Source organism: Microtus oregoni, unplaced genomic scaffold, assembly GCF_018167655.1.
Source record: "Microtus oregoni isolate MIOR12 unplaced genomic scaffold, Mior012 000007F_ref0000211, whole genome shotgun sequence".
Lineage (NCBI taxonomy): Eukaryota > Metazoa > Chordata > Mammalia > Rodentia > Cricetidae > Microtus > Microtus oregoni.
In genome coordinates this window covers 46429681-46453315 of record NW_024543066.1, presented here as the reverse complement: position 1 = coordinate 46453315, position 23635 = coordinate 46429681, and the positions used below count along the sequence as shown (strand labels likewise).

The 23635-nt window shown below is 43.9% G+C and overlaps 1 protein-coding gene across 1 annotated transcript in view; it reads right to left on the bottom strand.

Moving 5' to 3' along the window:
* Positions 1-23635, bottom strand: part of Kif6 (kinesin family member 6) — a 309520-nt gene that overhangs the window by 190482 nt on the left and 95403 nt on the right. Inside the window, exon 7 of the mRNA XM_041656411.1 lies at positions 9027-9233. Within this exon, the coding sequence (XP_041512345.1) occupies positions 9027-9233 (207 nt within the window). The remainder of the gene's footprint in view (positions 1-9026; positions 9234-23635) is intronic.

Below are 23635 nucleotides of genomic sequence, written 5' to 3'. Positions count from 1 at the left end.
CCGCACTGGGATGGACATTTCCACATCCTCTCCATGAAGGGACCTAAAACTGCTAGAGAAAAATATTTAAACTTCGAAGTGGGACTGTGGTCATTAAAATGGAGGAAACGAGGCTATGTGTGATAGAAGAAAGCAGCCAGGATTTGGAGGCAGAATCCAGCTTTACCACTTGTATGATTTTGGAAAACCTCAAAAGCACATTAGCTTCCCGTTCCTGTAAAGAAGGAACTAGAAAGTCTGGCTCTCTTGGAGGAATGTTGTAAAGGTCCGGAGAGAGGGGCTGAAGAGGTGGCTATGTGTGAAGGAATGCTTGCTATGCAAGCATGAGGACATGAATTCAAATCCCAGAACATGTGAACAACTTGATGTGGCTGTGCATGCCTGTGACCCCAACACTGGTGAACATAGAGACAGCTGGGTCCCAGCTCACATGCCAGCCAGCATAGCTCAACCAAATGGTGAGCTTCTGTTTTAGTGAGATACCCTGTTTCATGGTAACAGTGAGATAGCCCATTTCACGGCATCAAAGAGATGAAGACACCCATTATCTTGCTCTGGTTCCACATGTGGACAGTTCATGCACATACATCTCACATATGCATCACACGTGCACACACATAAAGATCAGAAGTGAACTTCTAGGGTACTTATTAAACAAGGGGCACACAGTGCTGTAGGAGAGTCTTCAGGAGAGTCTGCTTTTGGTGTAGGCCTGACCCATTTCCTTGAGAGAGGACCCGAGCTGGTCTCTTGTAGCACCACTGTGAGTCCAGACCACATGGAGTGGCTCTGAAGAGGAGCCCAGAGAAGGAATATTGTGGGCAAGCAGAGGGGGGTTGCTCCTTGTGGGGTTACAATGGGCTCTGCAGTGAAAGGAGTATGGAGGGTCATAGGGCTAGTGTGCGTGTTTGTGTCTGTGTTGTGTGTGTGTGTCTGTGTGTTGTGTGTGTGTGTCTGTGCACACACACACGCCATAGGATAACCTCTAGAATGTCATTTCTTAAGGTATCTGTTCACCTCCTTTTATACTTTTATATTTTTGAGACAGGGTCTGTCATTGTCCTGGAACTCACCAAGTAGGCTACCCTTGGTAGCTAGTGAGCCACGGGGATTCACCTGTTTTCACCTTCCAAACACAGCGATTGCAATTTTCTCACTACATTCCCTCCCCCCCACCCTCTTATACAAAGATTATGGGGATTAAACCCAGATTTTCCAGCAGCATTTACTGGCTGAGCTCTTGCCTCAGTTCAGAATGATTTGTTTAATCCTATGTGTGTATGTGGGTTCTGTGTGTATGGCTCGTGTGTGTGTGTTGGGGTTTTTTTTAATATGTATGGCAGTGCAGGTGCCCATGGCGACCAGAGTTAGAGAGGTTGTGACCTCCCTGACATGTTTGCTGGGAACAGAACTCTGGTCCTCAGAAGAGCAGGTGTGTTCCTGACTACTGAGCAACCTTTCAGTCGCCTTGGGTTTGTTGTTGTTGTGTGTTTGTTTGGTAATGTTTGCTCCTATTCTGAACTTCACATATAAATACAATGGCAAAACATTTCTTACAGCATTGTGTTAGGAACAAAGAATGGAACCTCACACCACATCTAGAAATTCCTTCACGACCTAGAAACTGTACTGCTATCAATAATTCAGCTACCCGAGGCAGTGAGCTCCACAGAAGGTCTTGAGTAGAGCAGGTCCAAGTCAGCAACCTCTGCAGGAGCAGGCCCAAGCCCAAGTCACAAATAACATAAAATATCTTAGAGTAACTCTAACAAAATAAGTAGAAGACTTGCATGACAAGAACTTTAAATCTTTGAAGAAAGAAATTGAAGAAGACACCAGAAAATGAAAAGATCTCCCATGCTCTTAGGTAGGTAGAATTAACATAGTAAAAATGGCAATCTTACCAAAAGTAATCTACAGATTCAATGAATGCAATGCCCATCAAAATCCTAGCAAAATTCTCCACAAACCTCAAAAGAACAATACTCAACTTCATATGGAAAAACACACACAAAAAAACAAGGATAGCCAAAAACAATCCTGTACAATAAACAGGATGGAAGACTCAGATATCAATCCACACACCTACAAACACCTGATTTTTAACAGAGAAGCAAAAAATATAAAATGGGAAAAAAAGCATATTCAACAAATGGTGTTGGCATACTTGGTTATGAACACATAGATGAATGAAAATAGGTCCATATCTATCACCATGCACAAAACTCAAGTTCACATGGATCAAAGACCTCAACATAAAACCAACACAGAACCTCATAGAAGAGAAAGTGGAAAGTACACTTGAATACATTGTCACAGGAGACCACTTCCTCAGTTTAACCCCAGTATCACAGACACTGAAAGAAACAATTAATAAATGGGACCTCCTGAAACTGAAAAGCTTCTATAAAGCAAAGGACATGGTCAACAAGATAAAATGACAGCCTACAGAATGGGAAAAGATCTTCACCAACCCCACATAAGACAGAGGTCTGATCTCTAAAATATACAAAGAGCTCAAGAAACTGGTCATCAAAACAACAAATAATCCAATTTAAAAAATGGGGTACAGACCTAAACAAAGAACTCTCAACAGAGAAATCTAAAATGGCTGAAAGACATTTAAGAAAATATTCAACATCCTTAGTCATCTGATGTAGGAGGGTCTTCTATCTATCTGTTGCTTTCATTGGTTAATTAATAAAGAAAACTGCTTGACCTGATAGGTCAGAACATAGGTAGGTGAGGAAGACAGAACAGAATTCTGGGAGGTAGACGCCATGACTCTCCTCTCCAAGACAGACGGTGGTTAGACTCTTGCCGGTAAGCCACAGTCAAGTGGTGATACACATTAATAGAAATGGGTTAATCAAGATGTGAGAGTTAGCCAGTAAGAAGCTAGAGCTAATGGGCCAGGCAGTGTTTAAATGAATACAATTTGTGTGTTGTTATTTCGGGTGTAAAGCTAGTCATGCGGGAGCCAGGTGGGACAAAAAGCAGGCCTGCCCACACCTCCTTCTTCAGTCATCAGAGAAATGCAAATCAAAACAACTCTGAGATTCCATCTTACACCTATAAGAATGGCCAAGATCAAAAACACTGATGACAACTTATGCTGAAGAGGATGTGGGGTAAAGGGAACACTCCTGCATTGCTGGTGGGAGTGCAAGCTGGTACAGCCCCTTTGGATATCAATATGGTGATTTCTCAGAAAATTAGGAAACAACTTACCTCAGGACTCAGCAATACCACTTTTGGGTATATACTCAAAGGATGCTCCATTGTACCACAAAGACATGTGCTGAACTATGTTCATAGCAGAATTGTTTTTCATAGCCAGAAACTGGAAACAACCTAAATGTCCCTCTACCAAAGAATGGATAAGGAAAATGTGGTACATTTACACAATGAAGTATTACACAGCAGAAGAAAATAATGACATCTTGAAATTTGCGGTCAAATGGATGGAGCTAGAAAATTTCATATTGAGTGAGGTAACCCAGACCCAGAAAGACAAATATCATATGTACTCACTCATAAGTGGCTTTTAGACACAAAGCAAAGAAAAACCAGCCTACAATTCACAATCACAGAGAACCTAGACAGCAAAGAGGACCCTGAGAGAGACATACATGGATCTACTTTACACGGGAAGTAGAAAAAGACAAGATCTCCTGATTAAATTGGGAGCATGGGGACCAAGGGAAGTGGAGAGGAAGGGAGAGGAATGGAGAAAAATATATAGCTCAATAAAAATGATAAAAAAGAAAAAAGAAAAATCTAAAACAGTAATTCAGCTACTTGATGGATCAAGAGTTTTCTTATTTTAAAAGATTTTATTTTATTTATTTATGTGTATTTGTGTGAGTGTGTGTGTGCACGCGCACACGTACGTGTGTGTGTGTGTGTGTGTGTGTGTGTATACACATGTGTGCGTCCATGCAGGTGCCCATGGAAGTCAGAAGCAGGCACCAGACACCTGGGAGCTGTATTTACAGGCTGTTGTCAGCTGGAAACTGAACTCTGTCCTGCAAGAGCAGCACGCACTCTAAACCACTGAGCTGTCTGTACAGTTTCTAAGGGGATTTTCTTTTAAACGGCTCAGAAGAGCACAGAAAAGAATTGTCTGAAAACCAACCAAGATTGGGAGCAGTTATGACTAGCACTGGCCCAGCACCTTCACTCCTCAGCACAGTGTGACCTTAACTCACTTGGCAGGAGCCATGTGTGCTGTGGGATTGGCTGATGGTTGACAGAAACCCCATTTGATTTCTGAAGGGGTGGGGAGTAAACACTGATTCCCAGCAGTTTCTTAGTTGCTGTTTGGGCTGATGGGGACCTCGGGTCACCCCCAGGGCACTTAGTGAGGTTTACAGCTTGCTCAAGTACATAAGCCCTCTTTCCTTCTCCTCATGCGAACTCAGGCTCTGGGGCTGAGAGGTACCCTGTTATTGTGGCATAAAGTGTTTTTGAGGAAACTCTTTGGAAAAAGTGTTGCATACATAAAGAGAACTCCAAAACCAACAATATTCTGGCAGACTGAATATTAATCACTTAAAAATGTAGAGTCAGTAAACTCTGGCTGGCCGAGTTCTAGCAGGTGTGAGGTCTCTCAGCTATGACCAGCAGGACCAGAATTCTGAGAGAAACTTCTAAACCAGTGTAAGTTCATTAATGCAAAGCAGCTGAGCACACTAGCCCCTCTTTCACCCGTCTTTTTGTATTAAAATAATATTTTTTCATTTATGTTACATACCAACCAGTTTCCCCTCCCTCCTCTCCTCCCATCCCCTCCCTTTCCCACCTGCCACCCTCCCCACCCACTCCTCCTCCATCTCCATCCAGAAAGGGGCAGGCCTCCCATGAGCTTGCACAAAGCATGGCACATCAAGCTGAGGCAGGGCCCAGCTCCTCCCTTTACATCGAGGTAATCTAGCATCCACCCATCTTTTACACTGAAAGGGATAGAGAAAGGCTTGATTAATTCTCACCACCAATGGAGTCCCTTATGGCATTTATCTGACTACAGGTAGGCATTAGTTCTGTCCTAGTCAGTTGTAGCCACCAACCTCACACAGCTGGAGTCAGCTGAGGAGTGAGGCTCCATTCAGGGTATGCCCAGGTCAGACTGGGGAGGGGGAACTGTCTTGACTGCTAATTGACATAGGAGGGCCCCACCCACTGTGGGCACACCACTGGCCAGGTGTTCCTGGGCTGTGTCAGAAAGCCAGCTCAGTCTGAGTCTGTGAGTGAGCCAGCAAGCAGAGTTCCTTTGGGATTTCTGCTTCCAGTTCCTGCTTGAGTTCCCTCCTCAACGATGAGCTGTAACCTGGAAGCTGAAACAAACCCTTTCAACCCCTGAGTTGCTTTTAATCATGGCGCTTGCCACAGAAACAGAAAGCAACAGGGCAAGTTCCTAAGCTTTGCTGCTTGGTTGGCTCTATGATGTATAGCTTGTACTCTTCTACCCCCTGCCCAACGGAACCCACAGCTTCCAGTGGAGACCCGGCCGCTATCTGCTGAGTGGATAGATGAGCTAGTTACACAAAGTTGTTTTACACTCCCAGTCTCTTTAGCCACATAATAAAATATACTTAGAGATAATGTGGCCATAAAGGCCCATGAGTTATGCAATTTTATTAAGTATCTGCTCTCTCTTTTCATTGTTGGGAGTGTTCTAGCTCTCTCTTTCTGAATATAATTCTCTTCTGCCCTCCCACCCACTCACCAGCAGCTCCTCCCAGCCTTACTAAACCCTAAGATCCACGGCCATGTCTGCAGCCTCCCATAGCCTGTTTTCCTTCCCTCTCCTGCCAGCGACCTTATGCCAAGCCTCCTCCTTGCCTGTGAAGGCACTTGGGTCTAAGAGAAAATAGTTAGCAGCTGTCCTGATGTGGTGGGTGGAAAGGAAACAGAACTGCTGAGGGCCAATGACACATGAATGACATTTAGCCTGGAGTGAACAGAGAAGGGTCCTCTGGGCTGGAGCAGTTGCTGATGTGCTCATGGCTCCAAGGACCTGACCTGCTCTACTCCACCCTTGCCTGCTCCCGCCCACTCATTTTCCATTTCAGAGGCCTCATTAACTCCTGGCTTCCTCACCCTTTTCCTTGCTTATCAGAGCTCCTGCCTGAGATGCAGCTATGTTCTTCTGAGGACCCCTGCTTCAGAGCGGTAGCCCTTTGGGGTAGGGCTGTCTCTAGGACCCTCAGCACACTATAGATCTGTCCTATTCCCATTTCAGATGCTGTGACAAAATATCCAGAACCAAAGAAATCTGGAGGATAGAAAGGCTTACTTTAGTTTGTAGTTACAGATTTCAGTCTGTCATTGGGGAAGTCAAGGAAGAAAAGTCAACTTAACATCCACGGTCAAGAGCAGGGAGAAATGCATGAACACATGCTTGCTTGCTTAACATCCATACTCAAGAGCAGAGAGAAATGGATGCATGCATGCTCACTTCTGTAACAAAGTCAAGAGCAGAAACAACTGGATAATCGCATGCTCACTTGCTTAACATCCATAGTCAAGAGCAGAGAGAAATGGACTCGTGCTCGCTTGCTTAACATCCAAAGTCAAGAGCAGGAAGGAATGCATGAGTGCATGTTTGCTTGCTTGTGCTCAGCTTGATTTCTCCACTCTCATACAGTCCACGACCATCCAAGACACCTTGCCTAGGGAACGGTGCCAGTCACAATGGGCTAGGTCATCCCATATCAATGAACATAATTGAGACAATCCCCAACAGACCTGTTCATGGGACAACCCAATACAAACAATCCTTCATTGAGCACTTCTCCCCAGGTGATTCTTGCTGTGTCAAGCTGATCATCAATAATTGATAAGATCATCATCAATATTTACTAGATAAGTAATTGATGAAAAAACAACGACAACATAGGCATTATGCATGTTCACAAGGATTGTAAAGCAAAGAGGTAGAATAATTCTAGTGACAGTCAGGAATTGGAGGAGACTGTGGAAAGAAGGGAGGAAGTGGACGTGGGGCAGAATGTTTCTCCTGAGTGATTACAATTGGTAGAAAGTTCGATTCAGCTGAAGAACGTAATTTAGTATGAACAGATGGACACAATGGGAATTAAAACCATGCCACCATCTGAACACAGACACATTTCTTCGAAATAAGGCAATTTGAATACAGCCCATTATGGGCATATATCATTGTTCCAGTAAATGTCCTATTAAGCGAGAAGCTCCATCAGTGTAAGTGGTACGGAATATTTGAGCAAGAAAAAGCTTAGAACTGATGACTCTTGTCAGAAGCACTGAAATGGCCAATGCTTGCAGGCCCTCAGCTAAGGTGCTGCACTCCTGTGGTTCTCAGGGGTGAAGCTAACTTATCATCTCATTCAGGTGGGCTCCTCTGGCTTGGCCTCCAGCCTTGTGACTATTCAGAAGCAGCATGACATTCCTCTCAAAAGCTTTCCTTAGGCATTAAAGAAAAGAGACATCTTATTGTTGTTGTTGCCCTCAAATCTTTTAGGCTAAACATTCAACAATAAGGAGGAAACACAGGAAATCCTCCATCCAATCCATTAATTTTACAGATGGGGTCGAAGATTTATCTAGCTAAATTTGGGTGAGTTTTCTTTGCTCTTGGAGTCAGATCCAAAGTTACAAAGTAGAGCAGCTAGTGGGTTGGATGGTAGTCAGGAGGGAGTGTGGGTGACTCAAGACAAGCCAAGACTAAGAGATTCACCACAGCAGAAAAAAGTACTGACCAGAATCTGGCAGCATACTGTTCACCTCCGAGTTACATTCTCAGGGGTAATCTCTGAGCTGGGAAAACAAACAAACAAAACAGGCAGCAGGAGACCACTTACCGTCTGGATTCATGTCCAACAGTGATTTTACAATATAGATAATAAGGCAGCAGTACCGCCTCCCCCATTCCATCACTTTTGAAAGTAACAAAAACAATTGTGTGCTGGGCCCAGTGAAAACTGAGATCAATCTTTACCCTGTTTCTAGGTGGGTGACCCTGGGATGATAAGTGTTTGCAGTCAGTAAAATGGAGAAGTTACCACTTCCAGCAGGGGGCTGTTGTAGGGTTTAAATGAAATGGTGTTTACAAAGCACTCCTACATACACGGATGTTCACAGGAATACTGCCCGCAATGCTGAGGGGCAGATGCGGCCTGCTGACTTTGAATGGAACACTGAATAAACAAATTGAGGGGTATGCACGCATGTGCTCAAGTCCCAGGAGGGAATGGAATTGTGTTATATGCCACCATGTGCAGGGGCCATGAAATCATTACACTTCTATACAAGACAGCTACCAAGGACACACAGTGATTCCACCTGCGAGATCTGGAGTAGGCAAAGTCCGAGAGACAGAGAGGACAAGCCACTAGAGGCCAAAGATAAAATTCAAGGGATGTTCATATTCCAAAGGTCCAGAGATTCCAGTGGGGATTATGAAAATATAGGAATGATAATGACTGGTTGCCCATTATTTTGGAATGTACTTCATGTCATTGAACTCTTCACTTAAAAAAAATGATCAAAAATTGGGACTGGAGAGATGGCTCAGCTGTTCAGAACATGTACAGCTCCTGCAGAGGACCAGAGTTCAGCTCCAAACACCCACACTGGGCAGTTCACAATCACCATTAACTCCAGCTTCAGTGGACCCAACCAATGCCCTCTTTCTGACTCTGTGTGCGCACACACACACACAATCTTTTTAAGATTATTTATTATGTATATACTGTTTGTCCACATGTGTGCCTGCAGGCCAGAAGAGGGCACCAGATCTCATTACTGATGGTTATGAGTCACCACGTGGGTGCTGGGAATTGAACTCAGGACCTCTGGAAGAGGAGTCAGTGCTCTTAACCATTGAGCCAACTCTCCAGCTCCACAATCTTTTTAAAACTATGAGACAAACAAATGCTGTTGTGCACATTTCACCATAATTACAAGCCAGAGACTAGAGTGTCTGCCATGAGCATACGCAGCACGCGCCATTGCCACTGCTGACCTTATTCCATCCACTTTACCTGCTCCAGGTAGTGCAGCGACAGGTTAATGTACTTGGCCTCTGTCAGGAGCAGGCCCCCCACTCCAGTCTTCGAAACACGCTCTGACCCTGCCAGGTCAACCAAATGGAGCTTTGCGCGTCGGAGAGTGGCAGATCCCGGCTCCTTGCTGGTCAAGTGAACAGTGAAAATACAGTGTGATCGGGTTGAAGCTTGGTTCATAGGAGTCTAAAAAAAAAATGCAAAATGTATAATAATTTGACTTGAGAAATTCAGAGAGTATCAAAAGACTTTTAGATTATATTTCTAATAGCATGGCATTGCTCATGAAGCCAACACACATGAATGAACTCCTCAACATCTGTTCTCTTCAGCATGGTGTTACCTGCCAGATGGCTGGGTGAACCCCTCAGTGTCTGTGCTCCTCAGTGTGGTGTTACTTGCTAGGTGACTGGTAACAAAGGTGGATGGGTTATTCAGAAGGTGAAAAAAGCATCCTACTGGGATAAATATGGAGTCTTTGGGGATAGGAAGGTTGCTCAGTTGGTAAAGACCTATAGGGTGAACATAAGACCTGAGCTTGAATTCTCAGAACCCATGTGTGTCGATACCCTAGCCCAGGGTGGGGTGGAGCAGAGACAGGTCGATTTCCAGGAGTTCACTGGTCAAAGAGTCTAACCAACTAGTGAGAGACCTTGTCTCAAAAGCTAGAGGAGAGGATTGAGAAGACGCCCAGTCAACTTCTGGGCACCAAATGCACGTGCACAGAACAACACCCACCCATAGCCATGCCCCCCACAGAGAGACAGACAGACATGAAAAAAGACACACGAGAGAGGCTAAGTCTTCTGACCCAGATGAGAACATCACCGCTTTATCCATCTGCAATCCACACTTTAACCCAACCACAGTGAAATGCTTAATGATAGCATCATGGAAAACGGGTAGGAATGTGTGTTCTGGGACACATCGCTACCTCAGCTGCAGACCCAGTCCACAGCAGAAAGGCTCACTATCGCTGCTACATTCATCACAGCTAGAAAACTCAGTCAATGTAATAATCCAGAAATAAACAGAAGGCACAAGCAGGGGAAAAGAGGGACCAAGAATTTCATTATACATGGAAATGAGGGAAATTTGTCTAGAAAATTCAAGAGCATCTACAACCAAATTGATTAAAACCAGGAAACTGTGTTGCAGAACTCGTTCAGTGAGGGCACAGCATGAGGACCTGGGTCGGAATCCCCAGAACCCACAGAAATTCATGTGTGGTAGAGCACATCTGTCATCCCATTGCTCCTAAGGCTGGATGGGAGGTGGGGAGAAGAGGGTAGTAGAAGATCCTGAGCCAGCTGGCCTGGGATTAGCAGTGGGGGAGTGAGACAGCTGGCCTCGGATTAGCAGTGGGGGAGTGAGACAGCTGTCCTGGGGTGAACAGTTGGGGGTGGGGAGTGAACCAGCTGGCCTGGGGTGAACAGTGGGGGAAATGAGCCAGCTGGCCTGGGGTGTGCAGTGGGGGGAAAGGGAGCCAGCTGGCCTGGGATTAGCAGTGGGGGAGTGAGCCAGCTGGCCTGGGATTAGCAGTGGGGGAGTGAGACAGCTGGTCTGGGATTAGCAGTGGGGGAGTGAGACAGCTGGCCTGGGGTTAGCAGTGGGGGAGTGAGACAGCTGGCCTGGGATTAGCAGTGGGGGAGTGAGACAGCTGGCCTGGGATTAGCAGTTGGGGAGTGAGCCGGCTGGCCTGGGGTTAGCAATGGGGGGAGTGAGACAGCTGGCCTGGGATTAGCAGTGGGGGAGTGAGCCAGCTGGCCTGGGGTGTGCAGTGGGGGAGTGAGCCAGCTGGCCTGGGATTAGCAGTGGGGGAGTGAGCCAGCTGGCCTGGGGTTAGCAGTGGGGGAGTGAGCCAGCTGGCCTGGGGTTAGCAGTGGGGGTGTGAGACAGCTGGCCTGGGGTTAGCAGTGGGGGAGTGAGACAGCTGGCCTGGGGTTAGCAGTGGGGGAGAGAGACAGCTGGCCTGGGGTTAGCAGTGGGGGAGTGAGCCAGCTGGCCTGGGGTGTGCAGTGGGGGAGAGAGACAGCTGGCCTCAGGTGAGCAGTACAATGAGGAGGCAGGGGGGGGAGGGAGGAGGGAAGAGGAGGGTATGAGCCAGCTGGCCTGGGGTGAGCAGTGGGGGGAAAGGATGCCAGCTGGGCTTGGGTGAGCAGTGGGGGGAAAGGAAGCCAGCTGGGCTTGGGTGAGCAGTGAAGGGAAAGGAAGCCAGCTGGGCTTGGGTGAGCAGTGTGGAGGGGGGTGGAGTGAGCCAGCTGGCTTGGGGTGTGCAGTTGGGGGAAAGAGAGGCAGCTGGGCTTGGGTGAGCAGTGTGGAGGTGGAGGGGAGTGGGGGAGTGAGCCAGTTGGCCCGGGGTGTGCAGTGGGGTTAAAGAACAGATCCTGTCTAAGACAAAATAGAAAATAAGTGCTAAAGCCTGTGGCGGTGCTCTGATCCTTTGTTCCCACTCACAGATCAGTGTGCATTCACACATATACACACATGTACCACACACACACATATACACAAAGAGGAAAAAATAAAAAAAATACTGGGTTTGCAGGATCAAATTGTGAAATCAATTAAGTTCAATAGCCTAACAAGAATTTATCAGGAAACATAATTATTCAGAAGGGCAACAAAGATAATATAATTGTAAGAAATTATTATATAAGAATAATGATAGAAGAAGGCACCTGATGGTGACCTCTGGTTCCCACATATGCACGCACAGGTAAGCACACCTGCATATGAATGCACGTATACATACACACATGCACGCACAGGTAAGCACACCTGCATATGAATGCACGTATACATATATACATGCACACACAGGTAAGCACACCTGCATATGAATGCACGTATACATACACATATGCACACACAGGTAAGCACACCTGCATATGAATGCACATATACATACACACATGCACACACAGGTAAGCAACCTGCATATGAATGCACGTATACATACACACATGCACACACAGGTAAGCATACCTGCATATGAATGCACATATACATACACACATGCACACACAGGTAAGCACACCTGCATATGAATGCACGTATACATATACACATGCACACACAGGTAAGCAACCTGCATATGAATGCACGTATACATACACACATGCACACACAGGTAAGCAACCTGCATATGAATGCACGTATACATACACACATGCACACACAGGTAAGCACACCTGCATATGAATGCACGTATACATACACACATGCACACACAGGTAAGCAACCTGCATATGAATGCACGTATACATACACACATGCACACACAGGTAAGCAATCTGCGTATGAATGCACGTATACATACACACATGCACACACAGGTAAGCACACCTGCATATGAATGCACGTATACATACACACATGCACACACAGGTAAGCAACCTGCGTATGAATGCACGTATACATACACACATGCACACACAGGTAAGCACACCTGCATATGAATGCACGTATACATACACACATGCACACACAGGTAAGCACACCTGCATATGAATGCACATATACATAAACACATGCACACACAGGTAAGCATACCTGCATATGAATGCACGTATACATACATACACATATGCACACACAGGTTGGCACATCGGCACATATACATACATACATACACATTCATGTGCTTATGCATACACATTCAAACACACACCAAAATAAACTAAGGATAACTTTTCACACTGTGTCAACAAATAAATCCAGAATGGACTAAATGCTTATATGTAACAAATAATACAACTTTGACAAGAAATATACATGAGCATATTATAATCCTTCCAAAGTGGTCCTTGTTACTTTAAAATATCAACGAGTAAAAACACTTGGAAGAATGACAAAGACAGATGAATAGACAACTCAGAGAAATAAGAAAAATACTTGACAGGCATTAGAAAACCTACTGGAAGTTATGAACAATGACTGGAGGCCTTAGAACTATAAAGACAAATGAGTCCGTGCCCATCAGGCTGCAGCAATACAAGAATGAAGGTTAAGGAAATAAGTGCTGGTGGAGACATAAGGATATGGAAATTTTCACAAACTGCTGATGGGAATATAAATTAAGAGTATTTTAAAAAGAAATTTAGCAATGTGTTGTAGTACTGCAAATGCAAAATCCCCACGACACAGTGACAAAACATGATTTCCTAGAGAGAGGTCATGAGAAGGTGACAGGAGACACATAACTAGTACAGCAGCCGCAGTGTCTTGAGATAACAAGAAATAGGTGCCGACGTATAGCCTAAATGGGCATCTGGGACAGAGGAGACAACAGACCAGGACAAGCCTTCAGAAAACATGATCATAAATGGTGACATGTTGATAAAATAGGAGGTGGAGTAAAATAAAAAGTCAAGAATGACGTGAATGCTGGGATGGAGTTTAGCTCACCATGCTACTGGCATTCCTGACTACTTATGCACCTCTAACCTACACCATTAAAACAGGAAATCACGAGTCAGGACGCTACAGAGAAGTGATGATGGTGGTGGCCTCTACAAGGGTGGACTCAAGCTTTACCTGCAGTACACTTGTGCTAGCATCTAGTGTCAACTTGAATGAACAGAACCACCTGGACATGGCTGTGAGGAGGCATTGTGATGCCGTTAATAAATGTGGGAAGCCAAGTCAGCTGTGGGTGGGATCATTTCCTGGGCGGGGGATCCTGCGCCTTATTGGATAGTTGGGCATTGACAAGCATGCATTCACCCCCACTCCTGTATGGAGCTGCCTTGAGCAGCTGGTCATGATTCTTCTGCCTAGAACTGTGAGCTACAGTAACCTGTTTCTCCCCTGAGGTGCGTTCATGGAGTATTTTATCCCAGGAAAGGGAGAAGAAACTAAGGTAGAAGATTGGTCCCGAGAGTGAGGGCACCGGTATGCAAACCTGACTGTGGTCCTCAGGCCTTTCATAGTGTCTGTGGCAGGAAAGTGACAGAGTTGTAAACTCTGGCTAGAAACGCCCTTGAATGCTGTAAGAGCTTAAAGGGTCACAACCAGGGAGCTCAGAAGTCAAGCAGGGTGGGAGAGGTGCAATCAGTGGAGCCCTGGTGGGAGGTTTCAGAGGACACAGGTGCTCTCTCAGGGGCGGGATTACCGCTTCCAAACAGCGCAAACATCAGGAACTGGCCCTGCCATTCTCCATACTTCATGTTTTCCCTAAGAAAGGAAGTAATGTGATGCAGAAAGCCCGAGTCAGCAGAACATTCCAGACAAATATTCATGAGAATGAACTCAGAGCCACTCAGATCTTAACCAAGGAGTTTCAGTGCAGATACATGTGCGCACAGACGGAGGAACATACGTTGATGTGTTTTAAATCAGAAATTCTTTCTGTCGATATAAATTCTTGATACACACCACGGTTGATTTACACGGACTAGCAAAGTACACAGATGACAACATGCTGGCAGCAGTTGGAGCTTACAATGCAGCGAGCCACTTAAATAGGCTGGAAATCTGGCCCATCACTTGTTTCCACAATAGCTAGACCCAAACCTCGCCAGCTTGTGATCTCTCTCTCTTTCCCTCTCTCTCTCCTGCTGAAGTGGGTCAGAAAATAGCTGTGCATGTAAAACCACAAACTCAAATATAGAGCCTGCCTTGAGGTGATCTGGAAATGGCTGGAAGTTATTTGCAGAACTTAAACACAGGTTTCACTTCATTGTTTTGTTCATGTGACAGTGAGTTCTATGGACTGAAGCGGAAGTCAATTAACAGGTGATGTGACAGAAATCACACAGGGATCTCAGCAGCTGCTCCTGCCTTCCAAGCTGAGGCTGTCGCAAGCACTGGAAGCATGTGCCCATTTCAAAGGAACAAGAGACTCTCACACAAGTGAAATTCTGGAGCCTGCAATTAAGCACAGAAATGTGCTGCAGGAATCCATGCCTTGAGCTCTGTAATGTCTCATAAATATTTTCTACATGACGTAGCTGTTGGTGTCCTCAGACCTCAGACAACGTTCTTTCTGTGGGACTGTGTCATCGGATGTGCCCATGTCTGCTCCATCTCTGTGCATTGTGGGCATGCCCATTCCCTTGTCCCTTTAAAGGTAAAAAACTGTTTGAATGTTTCTGAAATTGCCTGAGAACAGATGGCACCATTTAGGCAGATTCAATTCAGAACTGAGCACATGTTTTCAGCAAATGTGTTCTTGGCACTCGCCTGTGCCTTTGGAAAAATTCTCAGGATGATTAATCATCTGCAATGAAGAGAGCTTTTACATTTTGTGTCAGTCTTTGTAGATAGCTGTGCGAGGTAGTACAAAGAATAAAGGAAAATAAGACTTGGCCAGAGACCTCAAGGAACTTGTAATCTAGTCAGAAATGAGAACTCGGAGTGTGAAAAAAGAGCAAATGAGAGGCAAGGAAGAGGCAGGGTGTCTAGTATAAAAGTGGTCTGGGCATGAGGAGAGCACAGGTCAGTGGGGAAAGCACAGGTCACGTGTTCTGGTTTCATTTCTATTCTTGTGACAAACACCCTTGACAAAAGCAACAGAGGAAGGAAGGGGTTTCTTCAGCTAGTCCCATGTTCCAGAAGTCATGGCATTATGAACCTGCTGCAGCTAGTCATATCTGATTAAGAACAATCTCTCTTAATCTCAAGAGAGATTAAGACATGCACAGTCAGCTAGCTTTCTCCTTTTCTACACCGTTCAGGACCCTAGAGAATGGTGTCACCTACAAAGAGCTTGGTCTTTCTATATCAATTAATGATCATGACAACATACATACATACATACATACACACACACACACACACACACAAACACACACACACATGTACTCACGATATGCCCACAAGCTATTCTGATTTAGATAATTCCTCAGTAAGACTCTCTTCCCTGATAATTCTAGGTTGTCCAGTTGGCAATTAAAATGAACTAGTTCACCATGTAAGGAAGAAGACCCAAGTTCTATCCCCATTACCCTCATAAAAAGCAAGACATGGTAGTGCATACTCAGAATTCCAGCAGTCAGGAGGTAAAGACAGGGAAATTTGGGGCCTTACTGGCCAGATAGCCTAAGCTACCCAGCAAGCTCTAGCTCAATGGCAGACTCTGTCTTGGGTAAAATAGAACAAGAAAGGTGGCTCCCAAGAAGTGATGCTATGGCTGATCTCTGTGTTTCTCCTTAATTGCTTTCTGTGGTAGTTTTGCTGAGAACAGTAGCCATAAGTTCATCTATGTGAGTATTTGCTCAGCAGGTGAAGGAGGCATGGCCTTGCTCAAGAAGGCACACCACTAGATGAAGACGGACATTATAAAGTAATCCCACACAGAACTGAGTATAATAAAAGGTTCTTTATTCAGAAATAGACTCACAGATCACAGTCCTCTGCACAAACGGGGAACAGGAAGCAAATCCAGCATTGGAGAGAACACATGCACACAAGCTTTATAACTGCATTTATAGTATAAGAAATCACGCTCAAGTGGGCTGGTATCATAAAGGCTATTGGCTGAAGGAGTTTCCACAGTACCTTCCCCTTTTGTCTAAATAAGAGAGTTCTAAGCCTAATACAAAATTATATACAATAAAAACAAATATCAAGTATAAAATTAGAATTATAGCCAGCATAAATTAGATCAAGCAAGAAACATATGTTAAACATTTCAATAATTATCCTAAGGAGTTTAAGTCTTTTATTAGAAATAGTTTGGCCAAGTCATGAAAGGAAAGTAATTATGACTATCTAGTTTTCAACTCCATCGAAGACTTGAGATGGGAAATAATATTACTTGAATAAACAGGAAGTGCAATCAAGCAACTACCAAAATGTGCAATAAAGGACAGATCAGTTTGTTATATGTATATTTCTGCTCTTGATGAAGGTATTGTGTTTATGTAGCTCATTTAAAAATGTAATGTATACTTAAAAATACAGCTAATATAAGTCATATATAACAAACTTGTAGTCATCTTAGATGTATAGAGATATTTCAGATGGATAGTTATTCTTCAAACCTTTCAAAGATTAACAGAAAATGGCATTTAAAATGTTTAAGAACTTAGGACTTGTCATGACAATGAGACACATCTGCTCCTGGCAACACCAATTACTTCAAGAGGAAGATGGGCATAGAAGAGGCTCCTTATGGAGTTTGCTAGCCATTTAGGCAAGAAACTTCTCTTTCCTGGACTGCTTGATGGTATGCTGTATGAACTGGACATGACTACTGAACTTGCCTAAAGGTACGACAGTCCTTCAGGGTTCCTGCTTCATGAAAGAGTCTGTCAGATATTCTCCAGGTCACAGAAGAAAGTGACTGACAAACTGCCAATATAGGTGAACTATCTTTGAAACTTCCTGCCTTGTGGAAAAGTCTGCCAGATACTTTGGGCCAGTAGGCTGAAGATGGGTGCCCGCAACGTTACAGAGGAACTTTGGGTGACTGTTCAGGCAGAAAGATGCCTCTGTCAATTGTGGAGTTTTGAAAGTTGCTTACAATGCACTTCCTGTTTACTTAGGTAATATTATATCCTTCTGGGGTCTTTGATGGAGTTGAAAAATAGTTATAATTATAGTTTTCCTTAGTTATGATAAAAGATAAAATAGATATAAATATTGTAACTATAATTCTTGCTTGATACCTGTTTTGTTATATGTAATTTTACTATGTTAAAGTTAAAAATCTTTCTGTTATTTAGACAGAAAAGGAGATGTGATGTGGGATTCCCCTCTGTGTATGATATGTTTTATTGCCATTGGTTAATAAAGTTGCTTTGGCCTGGGATAGGGCAGAACAAAGCCAGGTGGGAAAACTAAACTGAATGCTGGGAGAAAGTAGGTGGAGTCAGTGAGATGTCATATAGCCTCTGCAGGAGACAGACACACTGGAACCTTACCAGTAAACCATGAGCCTTGTCGTAAATATAAAATAATAGAAATGGGTTAATTTAAGATGTAAAAGCTAGCTAGGAATGTGCTAAAATCATTGGCCAAGCAGTGTTGCAATTAATATAGTTTCAGTGTGATTATTTTGGGTCTGGGAAACCAGGAATGAACAAGCAGCCTCCGACTACAACTGGAGGCAGATGTCAGGGTTTCAAAAGACTCAAGCAGTCCTCAGTCTCTCTCTCTCTCTCTCAGTTTCTTTCTTACAGATCACAATGTGGACCCTCAGCTATTCCTGCCTCCATGACTGTGCTCTGCCATCACGGACTCTACTCTGGAACTATAAGCCCTAAATGCTTTCTTTCCTAAGTTTTCTTGGCCGAGGTGCTTCATCACAGCAAGAAACAAGTAACTAACACACATTCTGTAATCTGTTTTGAGACAGGGTCTCTCACTGAACCTGGAGTTCATTGATTAGGCAAGATTTGCTCACCTGTGCATCTGAGGGATACCCCTGTCTCTGCCTCCCCAGTGCTGGAATCGCCGTCACATTACAACTTTCATAATACTAATCTATTTTAGTCATTTCAAAAATAATTGCAGATAGTTAACCCATCCATCAATGACTCTACATCTTTGCATCACATTTTAAAACTTCTAGACCTTTGTGAATGTTGCCTTGTAACAACGCATCCTCTACGCCATTTCTGTGCACCTAAGTCTTTTACTGTTTTAAACTACTCTGCTACTATGCAGTGGAATGTCTCAGCAGGACTTTGTCCTAAGCTGAGACTAAAAGCCTTTTTCAGACTGAAAGTGTTGTTAGAGTGTTTGTCTATGACTTACTGGGATGTTACAGTGCTTGCCCATGACTCTCCAAAGCAAGCAACCAGGAACATCCACACAAGACAGAATCCAGTGTCTCACTCCAATCTTTGTTTGTCAGTGCCTTATAGATTGGGAACCTCATCTATTCATTCCTCTGTTCATTTGCTCTCACATGAATCCTGAAAACACGATAACCCCCATGCAGGTTTTCTACATGTCTGCTATCCAGGCTCAATAGTTTAAACCCCACCATTAACTAAGTATTACCAATCTTGGCCCCCACTGGTTAAACAACGTCTTAACCAGCTCTTCCCATATAAAGAGGACTGGGTTAGGAGGGTCCCGATGCTCTTGATATACTGAAGTGCCTGAGATACCAGTTCGAGTGACTTAGCCCAACTCTATAAGCATTTGTCATGCTATTTGGTGGGGTTGTTTCAGAACACATCTGTATCAGTTACTGTCTGTAGCTGTGGTAACATGCCATGACTAACATCATCAGCAGCATAATAAAGGAATAGGAACCCGAGAGCTCATATGCTGACCCACAAGCACAAAACACAGAGAGAGAAAGAGAGAGAGAGACAGAGAGACAGAGACAGAAAGAGAACAAACTGGAAGTGGGTCAGATCTATATATACTCTCAAACATTGCCCCTAGTGACTTAATTCCTCCAGTAAGGCCCCATCTCCTAAACTTCCCCAAATAGCACCACCAACTGGGGACTCAATGTTCAAATATCTGAGTCTCTCTGATTTCTTTCTCAGCTTCTTTGTATATAGTAGGACTATTGGTTGTTTTGAGTTAACCTTGTATCCTGCTACATTACTGAAGGTATTTATCAGCTGTAGGAGTTCTCTGGTAGAGTTCTTGGGGTCACTTATATAAACTATCATATCATTGGCAAATAAAAAAGTTTGACTTCTTCCTTTCCAATCTGTATCCCTTTGATCTCCTTTTGTTGTCTTATTCTCTAGCTAGAACTTCATGAACTATGTTGAATAGATATGGAGAGAGTGGACAGCCTTGTCTTGTTCCTGATTTTAGAGGAATTGTTTTGAGTTTCTCTCCATTTAATTTGATGTTGGCTGTCAGCTTGCTGTATATTGCTTTTAGTATGTTTAGATACATTCCTTGTATCCCTGATCTCTCCAAGACCTTTATCATGAAGGGGTGTTGGATTTTGTCATATGCTTTCTTAGCATATGATAAGATGATCACGGTTTTTTTTTTCAGTTTATTTACATGGTGGACTACATTGATAGATTTTTGTATGTAGAACCATTTCTTCATCTCTGGGATGAAGCCTACTTGATCATTATGGACGATTTTTTTGTTGTTGTTGTGCTCTTGGATTAAGTTTACCAGTATCTTATTGAGTATTTTGCATCAATGTTCATGAGGGAGACTGGTCTGTAATTCTCTTTCTTGGTTGAGTCTTTGTGTGGTTTCAGTATCAGGATAACTGTAGCCTCATAAAAAGAGTTTGACAATGTTCTTCTGTTTCTATTATGTGGAACAATTTGATAAGTATAGGTATTAGTTTTTCTCTGGTGTTCTGGTAGAATTCTGCACTAAAGAAACAACTGGGCCCTGAGTTGTTTTTTTTGGGGGGGGAGGCTTTCATGACTTCTTCTATTTCCTTGCAGATTATAGGTCTCCTTAAATTGTTCACCTGGTCTTGATTTAATTTTGGCATGTACTATCTATCCAGAAAAATGTCCATTTCTTTTATATTTTCCAATTTTGAGAGGTATACGGTTTTTCAGTACAATATAATGATTCTCTGGATTTCCTCAGTGTTTGCTGTTATGGCCCCCTTTTCATTTCTGAATTCATTAATTTGGATATTCTCCCTCTGCCTTTTAATTAGTTTGGATAACGGTCTGTCTATCTTATTGATTTTCTCAAAGAACCAGCTCTTTGTTTCATTGATTCTCTGTATTGTTTTCTTCGTTTCTGTTTTTACTGATTTCAGCCCTCAGTTTTATTAGCAAGAAACCTGGCACTAGAGAAATTCCCAGAAATCCACAAGGATGGCCCTAGCTAAGACCCTAAGCAATACTGGAGAAGGTGCCTGAACTAGGCTTGCCCTGTAGTTAAGATTGATGACTATCTTAAATGTCTTCATAGAACCTTCATCCAGCAACTGATGGAAGTGGAAGCAGAGATCAATAGCAGAGCACTGGACTGAGCTCCCAAAGTCAGTCAAAGAGTAGGAAGAGGGAAAATACAGGCAAAGAGGTCAAGACCATGATAGGTACACCTACTGAAACAGCTTACCTGAGCTAATGGGAGTCCACCAACTTTGGCCTAACAGCGAGGGAACCAGCATAAGACTATGGCTAGGGCAGACTATAGGGCCACTGGCAGGGAGGCCATATTTATTCCTACTGCTTATACTGGTTTTTTGGAACCCATTCTCTTTGGAGGGATAGCTTATCTAGTCTTGATATAGTGGGGAGGGCTTTGGTCCTGCCTCAAAAAATGTGCTAGACTTTATTGATTCCCCATGGGAAGCCTGACCCTCTCTGAGGAGCGGATGGGAGTAGAATGAGGTGGGATGGGGGAAGATGGAGAGCACGGGAAGAGGGGAGGGAGTGGGAACTGAGATTGGTATGCAAAATAAGAAAAGATAGTTTTTAAAAAAAAAATCCAAAAAAAACCTGAGTCTACGTGTGGGGTGCAGGCATTTTCATTCAAACAATCATCGCCACAGTATAGAAAAGAATTTCCAACTGAATATTGCTCTACTGGAATTAATCGGTGTAAACTTTATTTTCTGTTCTGACTTTTCTCTTTATAATATGCTTTGCTTTTAGAAGAAGTAATGAGAAGTCATTCCCTGGGCCTTTTTCTTATCTGGTATATTCTCCACGTAGCTTTGTGAAGAAGAAAAATAGAGCAGGTTCAGCAATCTTATTTAAAAGTAAAATAAAAAGCTCCAGTGCAATCTGCAGCAGCATACAAGGAGGCCTTAGCAATCACAGTGACCTTTCTGTAGGAATGGCCTGAGACTCGCCTAGAAGGCCGGAATCAGTGTGACACAGATCCTCACACTCTCCCCAGTCTATTGGGGGACTTAATAAATTAAGAAACTTGAATGTCAGAATCAGTGATTGTTCCAGGGAAACTTCCCCTGTGGGAGGTGAAAGGTCAAAAGACTGCTTCCCGTGGGTCATTTCTCTATGTCTGACGAGTCTAACAAAGCCACATGGAGCTATGTCAAAATCAAAGTTGAGAAATGGAGGTAGGAAGGACAAATTGGGGGGGGGTATCACACAGTACCTTTTAAAACAAATGTTTGTGTGTGTGTTACACATGTGTGCATCTCCTGTGGCGGCCAGAGTCAATCCTGGCCTATGCTACACAGGACTTTTTGAGGCAGGGTCTCTCACTGACTTGGATAGTCATTTGGTAGCCTCACTACCCAACAAGCCCCAGGGTTACTTCTACTTCTGCATCTCCAGGGATGAGATTATAGATGCAATGAGACCAGATTTTATGAGTGTGTGGAGTGTTTGGACTCAGACTCTCATCCTTGCCTCACAAGTGCATTGCTGACTCAGCTCCCTGGGCCCAGCACAGTGGTTTTAAAAGGAGTCCTGGCCAGATTTCAACACTGCTTATCAACCTGAGTGGCCATCATACTGTCTACCAGCAAGGTTTGTTCTCTGTATAACTTCAAAAGTCTTCTTGTGCTGTTTTTCTTTCTTTTTAAATACATGACTGTAGAAGAATTTATAGCTAGATACAGCTTGCAAAGACAGAGAGTAACACATCTTGGGTTTCTGCTATAGTCATTTTTTATTGTTTAAATTCAGTTATTTTTTTCCTCTTCCCTTTAAACTCCAGTCTGTCTTAAAAGTGTTCAAGTCTGACTATCTATGTAACTAAAATAATAATAATAATAACAATAACAAGCTAAAGCGGTTAATAGACCTTTCAAGAATTTAGAGCACTTGGTTCAAACCTCTGGCATGAACATTTTCACACAATCTACCTTCGTAAAGATGGTAGATAAGCTGAAACGTCTTTTTTATTCCTGTGGACACAGCTGGGACTAATACTCCAAGCAGAATTCAGAGGTGTGCTCACACAATATTGTTCTTGCTAAGCAAGTCTGTCAAACTTGAACGTGAGTCTGGGCATTGAGGCCAGGAAAAATCACAAGTGGAGGGCAGTGTCACCCAGGGGGACAGCTGAAGTGGGGGCTCCAAAAGAGCAGATGGCCGAGCCCCAGCACCCCACTTTGTCATCTAGTAATAGTCTCTCTCACCGCAAACTCTCCATGTCTTTCTGACCACGAAGATTACTGGCTGCTAGAAATGGTAAAGCGTCAAACACCGATTGGAAACACAATCAAATCAGTCACTGAGATTTATTACTGCTGACACAGAAAGCCCCTAAGAGGACTCTCATCTCAGACACAATGCATGGGGACAAACCCAGGTCGGGCTCAGACAACTATTGCTTCTGTGTGGTAAGAGGCTTCCTTGACCAGTTTTCCTGAATTCTTGACGAGCCATAAGCCATGTGTGAAGGCTACATCTCAGTTCCTCAAAAAACCAGATAGCAAGGCAAAGGCTAGAGCTCTTCATGTCACTCATGCCTTCCCTTCTCCTGCATCACTGAGAAGCCACGCTCTAAAGACAGTGGTCTGGAAGCGCCCTCAGATCCGGCATCCGGCAGGGACAGAGGAACGCCCTGGTACTGCCCTGCTTATGACTACAAATCTTCTGCCATGGTCTCCATCTGGTGCTGTCCACCTGCTGAGTGGTTCCTCAGCTGGCTGTTGCTGGGTTGCACCACTATCCAGTCAGGTTTCCCAGACTGCCCATGCTCTTTGTAAACAAACGCCCCTCCTTGAAGGCCCTGCTCTTATGCTGGATCGTTCCTGG